Source organism: Halichoerus grypus, chromosome 7 (assembly GCF_964656455.1).
Source record: "Halichoerus grypus chromosome 7, mHalGry1.hap1.1, whole genome shotgun sequence".
In the NCBI taxonomy this organism is placed as follows: Eukaryota; Metazoa; Chordata; class Mammalia; order Carnivora; family Phocidae; genus Halichoerus; species Halichoerus grypus.
This window is the reverse complement of record NC_135718.1, coordinates 29,786,321-29,806,319: the sequence shown is the minus strand read 5'-3', so window position 1 is coordinate 29,806,319 and position 19,999 is coordinate 29,786,321. Positions and strand designations below refer to the sequence as shown.

At 38.5% G+C, this 19,999-nt stretch overlaps 1 protein-coding gene across 5 annotated transcripts in view; it reads left to right on the top strand.

The window, feature by feature from the left end:
• Nucleotides 1-18,501, top strand: part of R3HCC1L (R3H domain and coiled-coil containing 1 like) — an 85,284-nt gene extending 66,783 nt beyond the window's left edge. For all 5 annotated transcript variants that reach the window (XM_036080661.2, XM_078077271.1, XM_078077272.1 and 2 more), the window contains 5 exons: nt 1,319-1,494; nt 6,606-6,676; nt 7,575-7,670; nt 8,162-8,302; nt 17,728-18,501. In XM_036080661.2, the coding sequence (XP_035936554.2) occupies nt 1,319-1,494; nt 6,606-6,676; nt 7,575-7,670; nt 8,162-8,302; nt 17,728-17,795 (552 nt within the window). In that variant the 3' untranslated portion in view covers nt 17,796-18,501. The remainder of the gene's footprint in view (nt 1-1,318; nt 1,495-6,605; nt 6,677-7,574; nt 7,671-8,161; nt 8,303-17,727) is intronic.
• Nucleotides 18,502-19,999: the final 1,498 nt, after the last annotated feature.

Below are 19,999 nucleotides of genomic sequence, written 5' to 3'. Positions count from 1 at the left end.
CCACACACCTATCTGTGAAGTATAGGTGCTATTATTATTCCTTTTTTTAAAAAAATGTAAACTAAAGCTTAATGGAGAAAAGGAACTAGAGGTACAACAATAAATAAACATTTTTGTTGATTTTACCTATATCACCTTCCCTCTCTTCTTCCTCCCAAATAAAATTCTTGAATCCATTTTTTACTTTTGCAAAGAAAGGAGCTGTATCCTTGGCATTACAAATTCTCATTTCCTCATTTGATGGGCAGTAAGGCACAATAGAAATGAGGGAAAAGCTTGAAGAGACCTAGTTGGACTTTTGATTAACAAGGAGAAGACACTCTTAGGTCTGAAGGCTTTGGGTGATCAGTACTAGCAGCTAGGCTTTAAAACAGGTGAATGACAAAAGGACTGTGTTGACTTTGCTGCCACTTCCCATTTTTCCCCCTTCCCTTCTGCTTCCAGAAGTGTGAAATAGTTAATAGCCTTCAGTTTTCTCAAAGAATGGTAGAATTTTAAGTATTTTCCATTACTGTTGTTTTTTAAACTAATCTGCTATGTGGGAATTCCTATAGGTAGCTGTCATGCTAGAGACCTTAAATATAATTACTTCTACCACTCACATTTGTCTTAACAAATTCCTTTGTAAGCTAAATATAAGAAAAGGTAGACTAACAGTGTTTTCATTTAAAAAATTTTTGTTTTTGTTACTTCCAGAAAAGAAACTATGAGATGAGCCTGATAATAAGCTCAAATAAAACAAATGTTACTAATTCATCTCTTCAGCTATTTTCTGAAATTCATTTTCCAAGATGTACCATTTGTAACTCACCACATTAATCATTCTACATTTTCTCACACACTGGTTGATAGATGCAAGTTAAGTTTCATGCATTGCCTATCTTTGTTAGAATTTCAACACCTTTTTTTTTTTTTTTAAAGATTTTATTTATTTATTTGACAGAGAGAGAGCACAAGTAGGCAGAGAGGCAGGTAGAGGGAGAGGGAGAAGCAGACTCTCCACTGAGCAGGGAGCCCGACGCGGGGCTCGATCCCAGGACCCTGGGATCATGACCTGAGCCGAAGGCAGCCTCTTAACCGACTGAGCCACCCAGGCGCCTCAGAATTTCAACACCTTTTTAAGTATTCCACATGTTAATATAAACTGGATGATAGACCTCTGGTCATTATTGTATTCATGAACAGCATTAATACAGAGACAGTGCTAAAGGTTAAGGAATTGGAATATGGAGACAAGGAGGATTATTTATATATGGTAGGATATTTTATAATGCTCTGGCTTGATGTAACAGTCACTTATATGCTTCTTCTTCTCTAGTTATCAGGGAATATGAAGAATAGAGAAAGCATCCAGGAACCTAGATTTGATTATTACAACCATGAAGTTTCTGATATTGACCTCAGTGATTGTGAATTTCCACATGTCATTGAAATTTATGACTTCCCCCAAGAATTTCGTACTGAAGACCTCCTGCGGGTTTTCTGCAGTTATCAGTAAGTATTTGCAAATAGCTGGGCATGTTTGGGAAGGCAGGATGAAGTTTTCTTAAAATGTCTTCTGAAAAATCATTTCTTGTTTGCATATTCCCTGTTGTTTACTTAGCATCAGTTTTGTTTATTGTCTTTTCCAAGTCCTTTAGAAATCTTCTGTATCAAGTCTGTCTTCTAAGTTCTTTAAAAATGCCAAGTAGTCTTTCTAGACCCCACTTTGGGCATTTAAGAAGAATATCTTCAGTTATAACTTCTGGATGTCTTCGTGATGCATTTAGTCCGTTTAATAGTTATTATAATTATTGATATATTTGGTTGTATGTCTGCCATCTTTTTTTGTGTTTACTTGTTTCATCTTTTTCTCTTCTTTCTTGCCTTCTTTTGGATTGATGAGGTATTTTTTTTCTCATTCTATTTTGTTTGGAAATGATACTCTGTTTCTATTCTTTGGTGGTTACTTTAGAAATTACAAAATGCATGCTTAACTTACCAGTGCCTAAAGTTAGTAGTTTTACACTCTTTCCAAACACTATAAGGGCTTTTTAACTCCATTTCCCAATTCCATTCCCTCCCTTTCCACCACCCCCAACTAATACGCTATTGAGACTATTTTCTTTTTAACATTTTTTCTTTCTAAACTTTGATGTTACTATTTTATAGAGTCAGCATTCAGATTGATCCACTTTCTGTGTTCTTCATTTATATCTCTTGCATCTCATTTCTTCCATCTGAAATCATTTTCTTTTTGCATGGAACATACTCTTTTACCGTTTAATTTAGTGACAGTCTGCTGTTAACAAACTCAGTTGGGTTTTTTATTGTTTTTTTAATGGCATTATTTCAACTTCATTTTTGAAAGACATGTTTGCTAGGTATAGAATTCTAGGTTGGCAGTCATTTTTCTCTCAGAAAAGTGCAGATTTATTCTACTGCCTCCTGGCTTTCTCTGTGGAGAATAAGAAGCCAGCTGAAAGTTCACAACTGTTGCTTCTGAATGTAATCTGTCTTTTCTCTTTGGATGCTCTTAGGGGTTTCTCTTTGTGCATTTTAGTATGGTGTGGCTTTGTGTTTTTTTAAATTTATTCTTCTTGAGATTATTTGAGCTTCTTAAATCAGTAAGGATTTTTCATTGGTTTTGGAGAACACATAGTTATCTCTTCAGGTAGTGCCTTTCTGCCAGTCTTTCTCTTTTACCTTCTCTAAGATGCCAAGAAAATATATATTAGACCTTCTCACTTAATCTTCATGTTACCTCTCTTTTATATTTTCCGTGTTTGTCTCTGTTACATTCTGAATAGTTTCCTTGGCTCTTATTTCCAGTTCACTAATTTTTTCTTCAGCTGTGTTTAATTTGCTGTTAAGTCTGTCCATTGAATGTTTAAATTTCATTTTATATTTTTCATTTTTCTAAGTTCTCTATTTCTCTTTAAAATCTGTTTGGTCATTTTTTAGTTTCTTGTTTTTGTCTAAAATATTTTCAAGATTTAAAAAATGTCTTAAATGTATTAAACATAGACCTTCTGTGGTCTGTGTCTGGTAATTCCTTTACCTGAAGTCTTTTTAGTTCTGCTTCTGCAAATTCTCACACATAGTGCCTTGCTTTTTTGGAGGTTTAGTTATTTTTTTTTTTTACTGTGAGCCAACTATTTTCCTTGGAATTTTATTTATGGGAATTGAAGTCTACAGTAGAAGAGGGTTTTTCCTGAGAGGATACATGTTTTCTTCTGCCAAGCACCAAGGGCCCGAAGAGTTCAGCAGCACTGTAAATTAAATTATTGATTTGAGGTTATTCTGACCACTGAGATAGAAATAGTCAAGTGGAGAACGATAAAAAAATGATTGTTATGTGTCAGCTAGTTTATTTTAACAACACATATAAATGTCTAGTCACTTGCCAGTCTTTGACGTGGTGCCAAGGCCTTTTTTATTTCTTTTAAGTTACTTGTCTATTGATAGAAGAGTTCTTGTATGTTATCCTCATAATATATCAACTAAAGTGGAGTGAGAACTTTAATGTACCTTTAGAGGCATCTGAGTGCTTACTCCTTATAGGTTAAAATGTTTTCTCTGTCTTTTTATAGCTGTTTTGCCCAAACATAATTGATAGTCATTTTTGGATTTTTTAGTGACTTCACCATTCTCTACTCTTCCAAAGCATTCAGTTAAGTTTTTATGGATACAACATCTTTTCTTTTTCACACTCATATTTCATTGTTTTAATTTTATTAAATTATGTAGTGAAAATATAAACTAAAACTGATGTAAGTGGGTTTGAAAACAATTGCATTAACTCTTCATACATAGTTCATACATATATAGGACAAGGTAAAAGAATCAGAAGTATACCTCTGTATCTTTAGCTTATAAGAAGAAAATAATCTTCAGGAATAAAGAAACAATAAAAAATAAGCTTCAGAAAGAAAGTTATTAGGGAAAAGATCTTCAGGATCTGGAAGAAGTCAATACCAAGAAGGATTATACTTTAACATTCTAATCCTGATACTAGAAATGAACTAGGTCTTTTGTCTGATATTATACATTTAAATTTAAAATTCCATGCATGTAGATCTTGAATTTATAAGATTCTGTGTCAGTTAGGGTTTAACCCCCCACTTTTTCTTACAGAACCAGATAGGAAATATTTTAGGCCGCTCTGTCATCATTGCACAAAAGCAGCCACAGACAATATGTGAACACATGAGCGTGGCTGTATTCAGTGCAATTTGATGTACAAAAACAAGGGGCGCCTGGGCGGCTCAGCTGGTTAACCGTCTGCCTTTGGCTCAGGTCATGATCTCGGAATCCTGGGATCGAGCCCCACATCGGGCTCCCTGCTCAGTGGGGAGCCTGCTTCTCCCTCTCCTTCTGCCCACCCCCGCCACTGCTCATTCTCTCTCTCTCAAATAAATAAATTCTTAGAAGAAAAAAGAGCACCCTGTTTTTCTATAAAGTTCTAGAACAGGCAAAATTAGTTAGCAGCCATGTACCTCACTTAAATTTGGATCGGGGGGAGGGTATCAGTTCTATAGCTAAAAGAAATAAGCAGGTGACTGGATCCTGGAGGACAGTTAATCTTTCCATAGACCTTCTGCTAAATGTATTGGGTTGGTCAGTCAGTCTAATACCAGGGCCTGTGCCATATAGAGTGCCTAATAGATTTTAAAAAGCAGTCAATGAGCTTAAATCTCAAATTAGTACTACCTTAGATTGTTATTAGTAATGATGATTTTTAAAACCAAGGTTAGTTTTGTTGATGTCTAGAATTTCCTAAAGGCTAGTTAATTCTTATGAATTATTAATTTCCCTTTGCTTTGTTTCTTCCTAATCTTACCTGCAAGACCATTTTTCTATCAAACCCAAAAACATTCCCAAAAGAGGAGAAGCATTTTAAAGGATTATGACATTCCAAAGTGTAAAAGGCTCTCCAGATCCCATCTAAGGTCTTTTTCTAAGCTTTTTGTAAACTCTTATTATACAGGCTCTTCTGCTATTGAACTTTTTCAGTCTCCAACCCCTGTGGTCATTTTATTTATTTATTTATTTATTTATTTTTATTTTTTAAAGATTTTATTTATTTGACAGAGAGAGACACAACGAGAGAGGGAACACAAGCAGAGAGAGAGGGAGAAGCAGGCCTCCCACGAAGCAGGGAGCCCGATGTGGGGCTCGATCCCAGCCCAGGACCCTGGGCAGACACTTAATGACTGAGCCACCCAGGCGCCCCAACCTGTGGTCATTTTATGCCATGGTCAAACTTACCCTTACATTCAGGAAATTCTCTAACCTTCAAAGCCTCCTTCATTCCTTTTTTCCTCAAAGGAATTTTTTTTCTTGACTGAAGGAAGATATTTTAGCTGTTCTCTCTTTTTCTTTCTTTATTAGTGCTTTATAAAAATAAAATCAAGGTCACGGTGCAAAAGCCTATAATAACGTCTGAGAGTCAGGTTCCCGAGTCAACTTTATATTTTAGTCACCGTGTTTATCAATATTAATAATCTTTCTGATGAATATTGCTATTAGTCATAAAAAATAATGAGCACCATTCATTTATGAAATGCCTGTAAGTGCTCAACACTGTGCTCTTTGCCTTGTCACAGATGATCTCATTTCCATTTTCACAATAACTCTGTTTGGAAGGTGCTATGCCCATTTCTACAGATGAGCAGACCTAGCTTCAAGAGAAGTTAAATCTGCCCAAGATCTCAAGGTGTCAGAACCCCGAGTCCTTTTGTATCTGACCCTCAGCCCCATGCCCTTTCTATAGAACTATGTTGAATCTATGAGCAGTTTTTAAGTTCCTTGCTGAAAAAATAATGTCATCATTTTGATAGTTATTGTGCTCATTCTCTCTCTCTCAAATAAATAAATTCTTTTAAAAAAAATATGTAATAGCTCTGCTCCAAAATAAAGATGTTTTAATGGCCATTCTTTTGATTCTCTCTAATCCTGTCTGATGTTTCTCTGATCCTGATATCTTTTATCCTGAATTTTTCTGACTTTGCCACAATTCTTTCCTGTTTTCCCTTTCTTACTTCCTTTCTACAGCTAGGAATAATAGGCCAGCCTCTCTGATTATAGTTGTCTTTTTTCTCAATTACTTGATTTTTTTTGTTTTTTGGGGGGTTTCTTTTTTGTTCATGTTTCTTGCTTTAAATGACCTGTCTCCCTCTCTTTCTCTCTGGCCATGAGCCTACATTTGCATTAAATCCAGGTGATCTTCTCTGCCTACCTCCTCTTCCAATATTCTTCTGCCCCTCCTCTGCTTCCTCCTTTCATTTCTTCTTGTTCTGTGCTCATAAGAGCATCTCTTGTAAATAGTGCGATAAATACTTCACCTCCCCAAGGGACAAGTGAGGATTAATTAGTTGATGTCTATAAAATGGCTGGGAACGTAAAATACTCCCAGGTATTTCTTTATGATGGTATTATTGCTTTTAGAATTCAGTGGCTTCTTCTGTTCTCTAAGTTGTTTTTTGTGTCATTATCCCCATTCCACCTGTGTACTCGTTGAGTGTTTATCTCATCATGAAATGCTTTATGAGACTCTATTTGAAAGATGTTTCATAAAAGTAAATTTTATTTTAAGAAATAAAATTGTGTTGTTTTTGTTGCAGAAAGAAAGGATTTGATATTAAATGGGTGGATGACACACACGCCCTCGGAGTATTCTCCAGTCCAATTACAGGTATGCACTCAGTGGATTGCTGTGGTCTTTCCTTATTGTCTATTTTCTCTTGCTACTTGTTCTAAGATTTCCCTTGTATTCTAGCCAACTGGCATTTTATTCAGCCAGTGTAGTAAATGGCAGCTACAGATTTTTGAGGCATAGTACTTTGTACCCATGTGCTCTCCCTCTCCCTTTTTCACCTTAATCCAGTTGTAATTTGGAGAGAGAGCCAACTCCTTCCAAGGTTACATGCTGTATAACTGTCAGTTATGATCGTACATAAACAGATTATAGGTAGAAATTTAAGAAGCCAGTGTGACTAAATCTTAAAAATTTTGTGATTTTTTTCCACCCAGACAAATGAATTTGAAGTAGCTCTTGAACCTTTCCAGTGAGAAATTATAATACCTACTTTCTGAATATATGTTTGGGCCTTTTCACTTATATCATTAGCCTCATGATAGATGTGATACAGAGGCATTCAAAGAAATTAGAGATATTGGTTCCTCTCTGAACCACCTAGAATAGGGGTCTGCAAACTGTAAAGGGCCAGGTAGTAAATATTTTGGGGTGTAAGGTCTCTGTCACTACTTAATTCTGCTGTTGTAACAAGAAAGCATCCCTAAACTAGTATTCAAACGAATAGAAATGGCTCTGTTTCAGTAAAATGTTAACAGAACAGGTGGATGGCTGGATTTGGTCACAAAACTATAGTTTGCTGATCCCTGATATAAAATAATCACTTGCCAAGCTGTTTATGGATTTTCTAGAGCTGACCATCTCTTTTGTTTGCCATGAAAAAAAAAAAAGGCGTAACATCTAGACATCTAGTAAATACTGAGAGCTAGCCTTAAATTTTCCTTTGTATCACTCTTTTTCATATCTTCTGCTTTCTTATATTTATTCCTCTTCACAGCTCGTGATGCTCTGGGTAGTAAACAGACTGTGGTGAAAACCCGGCCCTTGTCACAGGCCACAAGAGCAGCCAAGGCCAAAGCCAGAGCGTATGCCGGTGAGCCAGTCATCTCAGGGGCTTTTTCTTTTTGGTAGCTGTGTTACTGTTTTTTCTAGCACTTGTACCTCATCTAGAGTTTTAAAGGCATATCACTTTTATTTTTAATGTTAAAGGAAGTATGTTTTAAGGAAAAGGCAAAAGGCTATGTTGGAAATATAGCATCTGAGCAGCCACTTGGAGAGAGTGGGAGATACGGCCAAGCAATGCAGCAACCATTTTCTGATGACATCCTTCTCTGGTTTACCTCAGTGTTGAACTGTTTGCAAGGGTCACTGTAAAATTGTGTTAATACAGATAACGAAGCCAGGGTTGTTTGTGTTTTGCCATGTTAGTTTCCTCTGATCATCATCTATTGGCCTGTGTTAATTACTGCTGAGGCAGCCCTTGTTAGTCTATTTTATATGTTAATTACAGAGTTAAATCATTTGGTGCTAGATTTCTCTTCTTTACTTGCTTCTGCTCCCCCCCACCCCTTTTTTCCCTTTTAGAGTTCCTGCAGCCAGCCAAGGAGCGTCCTGAGACTTCAGCAGCCCTAGCCAGAAGGTTAGTCATCAGTGCCCTTGGGGTTCGAAGTAAACAGAGCAAAACTGAAAGGGAAGCAGAGCTCAAGAAACTGCAGGAAGCCCGAGGTGAGTTGAAGTGATGGTGTTCCTCTCTAGTTCTCTAGACTCACTGTAAGGCATATGTTTAAAAAAAAAAAAAAATGAATGAAGCCCACTCCATTTCCTAGAAGCCTCTCAAGTTTATTAAAATTGTTTTCATGCCTTATGTTTAGGGGCGAGACATTTCAGGATTTGTCCTCCTGTTCCACACACCAAGGCATCCTAATCCATGCTCTGTTTTCCAAGAGATAGGTTTGGGCTTTTCAGCTCATCATCCATGGCTTTTTCTATAGTTCTTGCTCTAAAGTCTGAGCAAAATTTTCCTGTGAAGACAAAGGAGTCTCCCAGGCAGAAAACATTTGCTGTAGTTTTACGGGGCCATGATTGCCATGATATTATCTAATGGTTTAGATTGCAAGTAGAAGACAGATTAAGGAAAAGCCAGCAACTGACATGGACGATAGTAACTGTAGGAGGTATTTTTTTCTCTAAAGACAGTCTTGAGTGGCTCCATTAGAGTACATCTAGATTAACCTATCTTCTGATTATTTTGCAGTACCTACGAGTTCTTAGAAAATATTTCCACTGATCCACAGCAGGGGTTTTTTTCCCCTGTAGTTTGGAATTGAGGTTAAAATCTCTCTCTTCCCTCTTTCTAGGCTGTTGACTTATATGTAAAGGTCAGGGACTCTGGCTTTACACTTAAGTACTTTTTATCAACCTTCCAGGCTTTAGTCTCATTGCCTGAGCCCACGATCTCTGGAATCTGCGAAGGCAATTTATTCTGAAAATTCCACTTACCAAAAAGTAACTTCATTTTTCCATTAAACGAATTGAAGTTTCAAACTCCTTGTTTATTGCCGGTCTAACAAGGCCATTAATACTTCCTGTTCACTCTGCTGTGGTGATAGCAGGCAGCTTGCGGACTCTCAGCTGCACTGGCCAGATAACCAGTGACAGAGTGTGTCATGGCAGGTGCTAGAGTTTCAGCATGGAACCCAGCTAATTTTTGAAACCTTAATGATTATAATGAGGCAGTTTTGATTTTTCCAATGCATGTTCACTCAAAGGCCCTTTACAGATTATATAGAAACTGTTTTTTTATAGATGGCAATAATAGAACTAGAGTAAAGGTGAATGTGTAATACCCTTAACCCTTTAGTAGTTGGTTATCTCTGAAGAAAGTGCTTTCTCTCTGATAACCACAATTATCTCAGAAGATCAGTAGAGGGAGAAGATCCGACTCTTTGTGCAGTGTCTCATGCTTCCCTACCCTGTGTGTGTCACATTAACTGGAATGCTCCATGTACTGTGGTAGGCATTTTGCACAGGTACGTTTTGAGTATTGCCCTCTGTTTTTCTGTAAGCACATTAGCATACAGCTTCATTTGAAGTATTTGTTTTAAATGCCCACTTACCCAGCGGACATTTCAGTGATGTAATTAAAAATGGCTCAGTGAGTACTCTGTTATTTACTTTTTAAAAGAAAGCCTTTAGGGGCGCCTGGGTGCCTCAGATGGTTGGGCGTCTGCCTTCGGCTCAGGTCCTGATCCCCGGGTCCTGGGATCAAGCCCCACACTGGGCTCCTGGCTCAGCAGGAAGCCTCCTTCTCCCTCTCCCTCTGCCTCTTCCCCTGCTCATGCTCTCTCTCTCTCTCTGTATCTCTGTGTCTCAAATGAATAAATAAAATCTTTTAAAAAAATAAATAAAAGAAAGCCTTTAGTTGTGAATGGAGACTCACTTTGGTGCTGAGGCTGTACAGATTATAGAAGATTCTTCCTTTATTATGCTTCATAGCTCTCCCATTCTTCATATCTGAGAAAACGCATGTGGAAAATTTCTGATATATCTCTTTCTGACTTCTTTATGCTTTAGGCAGATATTCTTGTACCTGCCTGCAAGAGTTTTTTCTTTAAAAAAAAGAAAATTTTGCTTTTTCCTATGGAAATTAGAAGTACCATTTAGGTATTAAACAGAGCAGATATTCTTGTTCCACATCTTCTTCCACTGTGGGGGCGGGGGAGAGGGATCAGTACAGCATAGTGGATAACATTAGGTTGTGGCATCAGACTGCCTACGTCTATCTCCAAGCTCTACCATTTACTGTCTTGGTGGCCTTGGGCAGATTACTTATTCTCTGGAGGCCTCTGTTTCCTCATCCATAAAATGGAAATGAAGTGAGATAATCCACAAAAGATGCTTAGTCATCTTCAGAACCCATCGGAATGTGTGCTCTCCTGTTTCTATAGGCCTGTAATAAGTATATGATGAATGTTAGCTGCTGCTGTTTTTAGTAATAGTGGAAATATTATTATATGGTGAGTCTAACACAGATTCCAGTGCATGGAATCTTTTTCAGTACTTTTTTAATTTTAAATTTCCTGTGATACCCTATCAACAACATTTGGCATTTCACTAGGCACTTCTCTTCTAGCATTGTGCTCTTATTTGGGAGAATTAGAGAGATGGAAAATTTTTGTTCCTTTACTTAAGACTTACAATCAAGTGAGGATACCTGCCTTCAGTAAGGAAGAAAATATGATTTTAAGCAGTTGTTTTTCTTCTCACTTCAGTTCTGAAGAATTTTTTAAATTCCAATATAGTTAACATACAATGTTAAGTTAGTTTCAGGTGTATGATATAGTGATTCAGCAATTCTATACATTACTCAGGCCTCATCAAGATGAGTGTACTCTTAAATCCCCATCACCTATTTCACCCATCCCCCCACCCAGTGCCCCTCTGGTAACCATCAGTTTGTTCTCTATAGTTAAGAGTCTGTTTTTTTGGTTTGTCTCCTTCTTTTCCTTTTTTCCTTTGTTTTTTAAATTCCACGTATGAATGAAAAATCATATGGTTTCTTTTGCTTAGCACTACACTCTCTAGCTCCATCCATGTTGTTGTAAATGGCAAGATTTCATTCTTTTTTATGGCTTGATAATACTCCCTTGTATATATACACACCACCTCTTCTTTATCCATTCATCTATTGATGGATGCTTGGGCTGCTTCCATAATTTGGCTATTGTAAATAGTGCTGCAGTAAACATAGGGGTGCATGTATCCTTTCAAATTAGTTTTTTTTTTTTTTTTAAGATTTTATTTATTTATTTGACAGAGAGAGACACAGTGAGAGAGGGAATACAAGCAGAGGGAGTGGGAGAGGGAGAAGCAGGCTTCCCGCGGAGCAGGGAGCCGGATGCGGGGCTCGATCCCAGGACCCTGGGATCATGACCTGAGCCGAAGGCAGGTGCTTAACTGACTGAGCCACCCAGGCGCCCCTCAAATTAGTGTTTTTTTTATTCTTTGGATAAGTACCCAGTTGTGTGATTACTGGATCGTATGGTAGTTCTATTTTTAATGTTTTGAGGAACCTCCATACTGTCTTTCACAGTGGCTGTACCAGTTTGCCTTCCCACCAACAGTGCACAAGAGTTCCTATTTCTCCACATCCTCACCAACACTTGTTGTTTCTTATGTTTTAGATTTTAGCCACTCTGGCAGGTGTGAGATGATATCTTATTGGGGTTTTGATTTGCATTTCCCTGAGGATGAGTGATGTTGAGCCTCTTTTCATGTGTCTTTGGCCATCTGTATGTTGTCTTTGGAGAAATACCTGTTCAAGTCTTTTACCCATTTTTAATTGGATTGGTTTTAGTTCTGAAGATTTTAAGATTAAAAGCATGACGGGGTTTTTGTGATTAAAAGGTTGGGAAGGCAACTCCAGGCAATGTAATAAGTTATGATAATTCCATGATGGAAAATATATCTCCAGTTTAGAGCTGGCCTAGGGAAGTTAAGTACCTGGCCTAAAGTTACCTAGTTGGTAAATTGAGAGGAGGCATTTGAACCAAGGCCTCTCTAATTAAAACCCATGCTCTCTCCACAATACTGTAATCCCTCTTGAAGGACTTTTGTAGTAATTAACATTTTTTTTCCCCAGGGGGGAAAAAACAAAAGAATTTTTAAGGTCTTTAGAAAGTAAAATACGGCAAGTTTTTTTTTTTTTTTTTTTTAGTTTTCTGTTCCAATGGTTAGCAACTTTCACTGTCAAAAAATTCTTCCCTAGGTTTAACTTAAATCTGTACAATAGTTTAAGCCAGTTCCCTTTTCTTTTTTCCTTTGTAGAAATAAGGAGCATATGGACACCATCCTGTTCTAATCTTCAGAGATCAAGGGCAGATTATTTAGGAATAAGGGGATCTCGGCTCTAATAGAGTTTTTGCCGTTCACTTCAGCTGTGTTGCCACAGGCTCGTCTCTTATACTCTCTGGGCTCTAGTTTCCAACAAACCAAGACTAATGCCTGACTTACCCTGAAGAATTTTTTGTGCAGAATCTAAGTTAACGTGTAAAAACGTTTATTTAGAAAGGTGCTTTACAAATTCAGGATACTATTATTTATGTGACTCTTAGAAAATTAGTGTTTATTATAATGAGACAGTAAAGACAAATATGTATTATATACTGCTGCTTCCCATCCATTATATGACAAACAGTGCTTATCAGTCATGACACTCTTTTGTGAGTTTTGACTTGACCACTGCCAGTTGATCAGAATTAGCATGGAAATTGAAATCTGTGTGCCATCCTGATACAGGTACTTTTATAAATAGTACTATAGAATAGATAGGCTTTTTTCCCCCCCTCACTTGAGGAGTTCTGCTGTCTGGCATAGTGTCTGGTTCATAAAAAGATACTCAATATGTATGTTCATTGAAGAACACATGACTGACATTGGTCACTTTTTCTTCATAAATCTTATTTCATTCATGATTCTACTCTGAACTCTTTTAAGTCCTCTATATTTTTCTTTGTAAAACCCAGAGTTGAACACTGCAAATGAAAACCTTCTCATTAATGAATTTGGGATTTGTGATTTTGAGGTTTAAATACTTCCTGCTAAGTTCCCTCACCTTACTTTGGTCTTCTTACCCTTTTAACGAGAAATCTATGTCTTAGTCCTTCATTGAAAAGGAGATTCAAGGGCGCCTGGGAGGGTTAGTTGGTTAAGTGTCTGACCCTTGATCTCACACCAGGTCTTGATCGAGTTCAAGCCCTGTGTTGGGCTCCACAGTGGGCATGGAACCTATAGATAGATAGAGAAGGAAAGTAAGAAAATTTTTTTTTTTTTAAAGGAGATTGAGAAAGTAACATTACCCTGGGAAGAATCAAGAAAAAAGAAGTACCCAAATCATTTTAAGCAAGTCATATTGTGTATATCTGGAGGATAAGAACTTTAGTTTGTAGGTCTTAGAACATGGGGGAAGTGATGTTTAGTCCAGCAGAGCACATAATAGATCAGAGCTGCACAGAGAGCAGGAAATCAAAGCATAGATCATCCTTGGATCCTTTGTATTTGACTTAATCATGTTTTAAGCTAGTGATTCACACAAAACAATAAAACTACATTTTAAAGACCAGATTCAGGAGTATGTATAAAATTTCCCAATGTTTGATTTATCAAAACACTTGATTCCCACCTAAAATTGGAGATAGAAGATATCATTACTTCTCAGAATAAGGTACTCTCATTTTCAAAGCGTGCCAAAATTTTATTTCATAACTTCTTTCCATTTTACTCTTGGGGGTAGGTGATTAATTGGCTGGTTCTAAAAGGCATCTTTTGGGTCACAGGCCTGAAAGGCAGAGTAAGTAAACAATGATTTGATCCCCTAGTTTGCTTAATTAAATCACTAAGAACTTAAAAGTAAAATCATCCCTATAGAATACTTAGTCAACTGTAATAAAAAAATTTAATCACAACTGCTACCTTTTGAAATCCTATTTAGGCATTCCATTATTCTGCCTTCAAGGGCTCTGCTGCATTGCTGACTCATAATCTGGGTCGTGTAGCATTTTCTTTATGTCTTTTCTTCCCTAATGTGAAATTCCCTTCATTCTAACCACATTTCTCTTTTCATCTTAATGTGATCTTTTTCTCTGGGATGCAGTATTTATGTGTGTTTTTGCCTTCACCTTCTATTTAGTAAATTTATATCCCTGACCTATATCAGAGATGAAAATGTTAACCCTAGGATTAACTGACTTACCAACTATTGCTAAATAAATAGCACATAGTTCTTTGTGTTGACACTTAATACATTGATGAACGTTCCACTCTCCACAGTTAAATGCCCCCTTAACCCTTCTGTGATCCAGACTATATATTTCCCAGTATATTAATGATTATATAAATACTTGGTAAGCCTAAAATCTAAAACCTTGCTAAAATTAAGAGGTTACTTAAATTACTTCTCAATCTATCAGGTCTGTCAGTCCATAAAAGAAGGCAATTAGATGAGTTTGACCAGACTTGTACTTCAATCTTCATGGTGATTATTACTCTGTAGGTAGCTGCCCGGGAATTTTGTGATGATTTTTCTCCATTATTTTCTTAGGTGTAGAAGTAGATTTTGAAAGTTTTAATTTACATCCCTTTTCTTTATTTTCTTTTGAAATGACACCAAATTGGCCCTTTTTTTCATCTTCAGCCCCTTCCGTTCCCTCAGTGATAAGTGGTGATTCAGTCACCTCATTTAATAGAATTATTTCTGCCAGTTGATTTCTCATACTGGGAAATGAAAGTCTGCAGGGCCAGCTCATGTGTGCTGTAGGTTAATCACTTCATATGAATTTTTCTCTTCTTCCTTTAGTTCCTTGCCCTTATGGCTGCTGTTGAGCTTTCTCTTTACTTAGTTTACTTTTCTTAATTGTTGGAGGTAAAGTTAATAGGAGCTCTTTTCATGCAGTCTGTCAGCTATTAATCTGCTTTCCTTTCTCTTTTTATTAAAGGGATGACATGCTTCCTTATCTTTCTGACAATACATTTTTTTTTTTTTCATTTTTCTCTTTTTTGTAGATATTTTCAGATGTCAGGACAGTGGAAAGTATGCTGGTTTAAGAATTAAGGATCCACGTTCCAGCTTTAGTTTTTCGCTGGTTATGTAACCTTAGGCAAGTCACTTAGCTTCTCCAGGCTTCCATTTCCTCTTTTAAAAAGTCCTTCTCTACTCATGTTCTGAATTTTGGAATGTGTGCCTCACATTGCTACTCTTTCCTTGTGTTTCTCAGTTTGTGTCCCAGCGTTCACTGGTTTCTCATATGGCTTACCACCAGAGTTGCCCCTTATATTTACATATATTTGGCAATAGAGATTTATAATCTTTGATTAGAAAGCGTTAGGGTAGAAAATGTTTCAGTATTCTAAACTTTTTCAATTTTAGAAAGATAATATGGTTATCTTAATATATATTTCATAGCACCAAAATCAAACACACTAACAATATTTCTGCCACAGAGTGTATAACTGTTCCATAAAATGACATATATAAGACTATAAGCAGCTTCTTATTTTTTCAGGTTATATTTACCACTAAATGAGTTTTGGCCCTAAACTTTAAAAAAAAAAAATTGTTTTCAGAACTGCTTTGATTTTGGAGTTGTGGTTTTATGGACAGCCATTATATTTTTCTATTGCATCTGGATCTCTTTTCTTAGAACTTCCCAGATAGCCTTTCTTTTTTTTTTAAAGATTTTATTTATTTATTTGAGAGAGAGAGAGCACATGAGAGGGGGTAGGGTCAGAGGGAGAAACAGACTCCCTGCTTAGCAGGGAACCCGATGCGGGACTCGATCCTGGATCTCCAGGATCATGACGACTCGATCCTGGATCTCCAGGATCATGACCTGAGCCGAAGGCAGTCGCTTAACCAACTGAGCCACCCAGGCGCCCCAGCCCAGATAGCCTTTCTGATTTAAATTTATGTGCTTATTGAAAAATTTGAGTTCTGGTAGTTCACTTTCCTGGTTTCCTCACTTTTTCTAGGAATCCAGAACCAGTTTTTGATGGCTTTCGGCCAACACTGCTTCTTTTTTTTTTTAAGATTTTATTTATTTGAGAATGAGTGAGACAGCTAGAGACAGAGCACAAGCGGACGGGGAGGGGCAGAGGGAGTGGCTGACTCCCCTCTGAGCAGGGAGCTTGATTCTGGGCTACATCCCAGGACCCCGGGATCATGACCTGAGCTGAAGGCAGACACTTACCTGGCTGGGCCGCCCAGGTGCCCCTCATCCAGCGTTGCTTTTACCTTTAGATCCCCTTCTAGCTTTACCCAGTTTGTAAGAATCAGAACCGAAGTGCCTTCCTAAGAAACCCTGGAATCCTTTAGACAAGCCAGTTTTCCTTAGTGCTGTCTCCCTGGAGAATCCCAATCCCAATTCAAGTCTGTCTTAAAGCCAAGTCACAAGGCACTGAATTAATTAGCCTTCAGTTTGGAATTTGATGACTGCCCCCCCCCCCTTTTTTGCCTCTTAAGTTAGAACTTTGCTGCTATATTCGGATAATGCCACAAGGTGGTGCCCAAATAGCAGTGAATTTCTCTTTCTCACATTTCCAAGTGCCAGTCAACTTCCTGACCAAGTTCTTTGCCCTTAAAGTACAGTCAGATATTTAGTAAAGGAATTTTATAAGGGATTCTGCTGATTTGGATAACATAGCAAGTGTTAACTCTAAACTCACCTTGATTTCTATAATAATTCCCCTGGTTCATGACTTGCAAAATCTTTTACAGACATTATTTGAAATAATAGTCCTTGAGAGGAAGCACTTAGGCTTATCATGTACATTTCATTATAAAGGTAAGTGATTAGCCATGAAATTAGAACTAGTATTGTGGCACCTAACGAAGTGTTTACGACACTTGATCGTGTATGGTCTGTACTGTCTCAGGTTTTGGTAAAAGTATTAAATGGAAACCAAGCTTGAAGATGGATTGCCCAGATTTGTGTTTTTGTTTTGTTTTTAGAAATAGTTCTTTGTCTCCCTTCATTGTATGTGGTCATTTTTCCATGTTGGAATTGTGCATCCCAGAAGATTTTGGCTCCTGGAAGTACTCTTAAAATACTGAAATTTGATTTGCCTCTGAAATATTTTTTCTGATATAACTAAAGCCCAGTGGCTATCATTTCCATTTGAGCAAGAAGGCAGAAGAATATTGAAACATACTCTCTATCCCTATTGAAAATTTTTAAACATCAGTGAAGTGGAAATAACAGGCAATTATTGAACCACTAACACAGTAGAGAAATGGAATTAAAATAAATACATTATCAGCAAGACTGGATTGTGGAGCCCAACAAGTGGCTGGAACCCATGACCCTCCTGAGATCAGGACCTGAGCTGAGATCAGGAGTCGGACGCTTAACCGACTGAGCCACCCAGGTGCCCCACTCCATAGACTTTTTATTTCTGTTAGCCCCAGATCTTTCTCTTTATTATAAAGTACTAGGAAAGCACTTGAAAAGTTAAAAATATTAGGTCTTGGAATCAGGTGAGAGAAGACCAGGAAATCCTCCTGTCTCATGATTAAAGTTTGCTTATAATTTGGATTAAAGGAAAGTCCCTGGTGGTATGAAGTGTACTCCCACTTTTAACACTGTCCTTACTTCCAGAGAGAAAACGACTGGAAGCCAAGCAACGGGAAGATATCTGGGAAGGCAGAGACCAGTCTGCGGTTTGAACATCATTCAACGAAGGGGATAGTTCTATGAATTCAGAAAATATTTCCATAGTTTTCAGATAGGAGGATCCTTCTAGAGTTCTGTGTACATGCAGAAGTACGTGTTAATGAAAGAAAGAGAGAAAGCCATCAAGACGGGCACTGACTGGGTACAGAAAGAAGATGGACTCCTGTCCATCTTCGCTTCTAACTGCAGTTCTTTGGAACTGCCCTACTGTGCTGGGCGTAGAAGGGCGCCATCAGCCAGGAAGCTGACTTGTGACAGCTTGGATAGGACTTCCGAGAGTCCTCTGGGTGGGGCAAGTCCCATCGTTCGCCTGGCTCACACGTCTAAGATGTCTGAAGAAGATACAAAACAGAGGATTCAAACCTGCGATGATGGGAGATTTCGGCCCTGCAAAGGCAGCGTGTTCCTTCGGGCCTCACAGAACTGAGGGCTGGTGGAGGGAGCAGTTAGTACAGAGAGATGGAACAGTGTCTGCACAGAATCGACACTGTCACGTGCAGAACTGCAGCGCCGGTGAGCTGCGGCGGAGGTGGGTGTTTGGACTGAGCGGGGGCCTGGGGCTGCTCCAGCAGCAGCCAGTGGTCTGCCAGCTTCGGTCCTCACGGGAAGCCAGCCGTGCGTGGAAGCCGAGCGCTGGTTCCAGAGGAACCGTACTGTCATGTTGTGAGAGGGAGACATTAAAGCTCATTTTATGACATACATCACTCTGCTCTTTGTCAATTTTATCATCCCCACAAAATAATTGGAGAACAGCTCTCCTCGGATCCTCATCCCTGTAGTGCTGTGCATGGGTTCAGGGGTCTGCTGGCTCTGTTGAGCCCCACTGAGTAGACTGGTGCTCCCCTCTCTGCCCCAGAGTGTACTACAACAATGTGTCTCTTGGGATTGGCATGTGGTAGCTCCCCTCCCCTTCTTGCCCTCCCTGTACACCCCCACCCCGGCCTCTTGCCTTCTCCTATTTCTGTCCCACCTGACATTCTGCAGAAGGCATCTGGCACTCAGCATGTTCTTGGTATCATCTTCCCAGCCTGTGCCAGAGGCGCTTGGCAAGCAACACCAAACCATGCATTACAGTGAAGAGTTGCCAGAATAAAACAAACACCTCTGGGCAGTGAGAAATTTCCTGAAAGGACACTGACAAGTCTGAGCCACCAGTTTAGGCTTTATCCATCTTCTACCTGCATTCTCATTGCTTTTGGAAAGAAGTTCTGCACTGAAGAAATGGTAGTGCTAGGCCTTAAGAGGCTGAGGTAGTAAGAAATAGTGTCAATTGTGCTTTCATTGAGGGCAACAGCCTCCTATTTGGATGATTTCATGCCCATGACAATGATGGAGTATTAGCATTGCCTAGAACATGGTGGAGTCGGGGATCTGTTCAAATGTTCCTCAGATGACACTGGCCTTGGTTCTTAGCTGCTCTTCTGGTTTTGGAGCCCTCTTGCAGTTCTTCAGCATTGTTTTTCTCATTCTTGGTCAGTTCTGAAAGTGTCCCTTGTTCATATTCAGTGCTTCCTTTTCAAGTTTGGAGGATTAAAAAAATCCTTCTCTTGACCCTCTGTCCTAGTACTGCCTAGACCAGTGCACCTCTCTTTGGCTGCTAGCTACAGGATTTGTGCTCTGGGTCTTCACAGAACAGACTTTTGTAAGATAGGCAGGTCTGGTTGGATAATATGGCTGCATTGGAAAGGAAAGGCAGGGATTGTAGCCAGGCTTCATACTGAATGGTATATTTCTGAGGTATACCTTTGCTCTGTTTTGATTCTTCAAGGCTTAGAGTGACCTTGGGCAGTAAAAAAGATGATTGTTCCTATCACTTGTCTTTGAGGTGCTTCCCCTTTCTGATAGCATTCTGGCTTTTAAAGGCCTTGTTAACGGTCACATAAAGCCACATGTTTATTACCCAGTTTCCTTGTATTAGTCATAACTTCATGAGGTACTGTTCTCATTCTGTGTACTAGGTGGCTAGTAGCATATGCTTTTTTTCAGCCACCCTCGAACTTTCAGATTTATCCTTATAATTAGACCCAGAAAAGGGATTTGTTTTTAGCTAATACTGAAAGCTGTGGAGTGTTGCTGCTTCTGCCATTAGTAGAAAATGTGCTTTTTAGTTATATTTTTCCAGTTGTTGGAATTGTATACTGGGTGGAGGTAAGAGGAGCCGCCATGGCCTAGCATGGACTACACTGAGCTTGTCCAG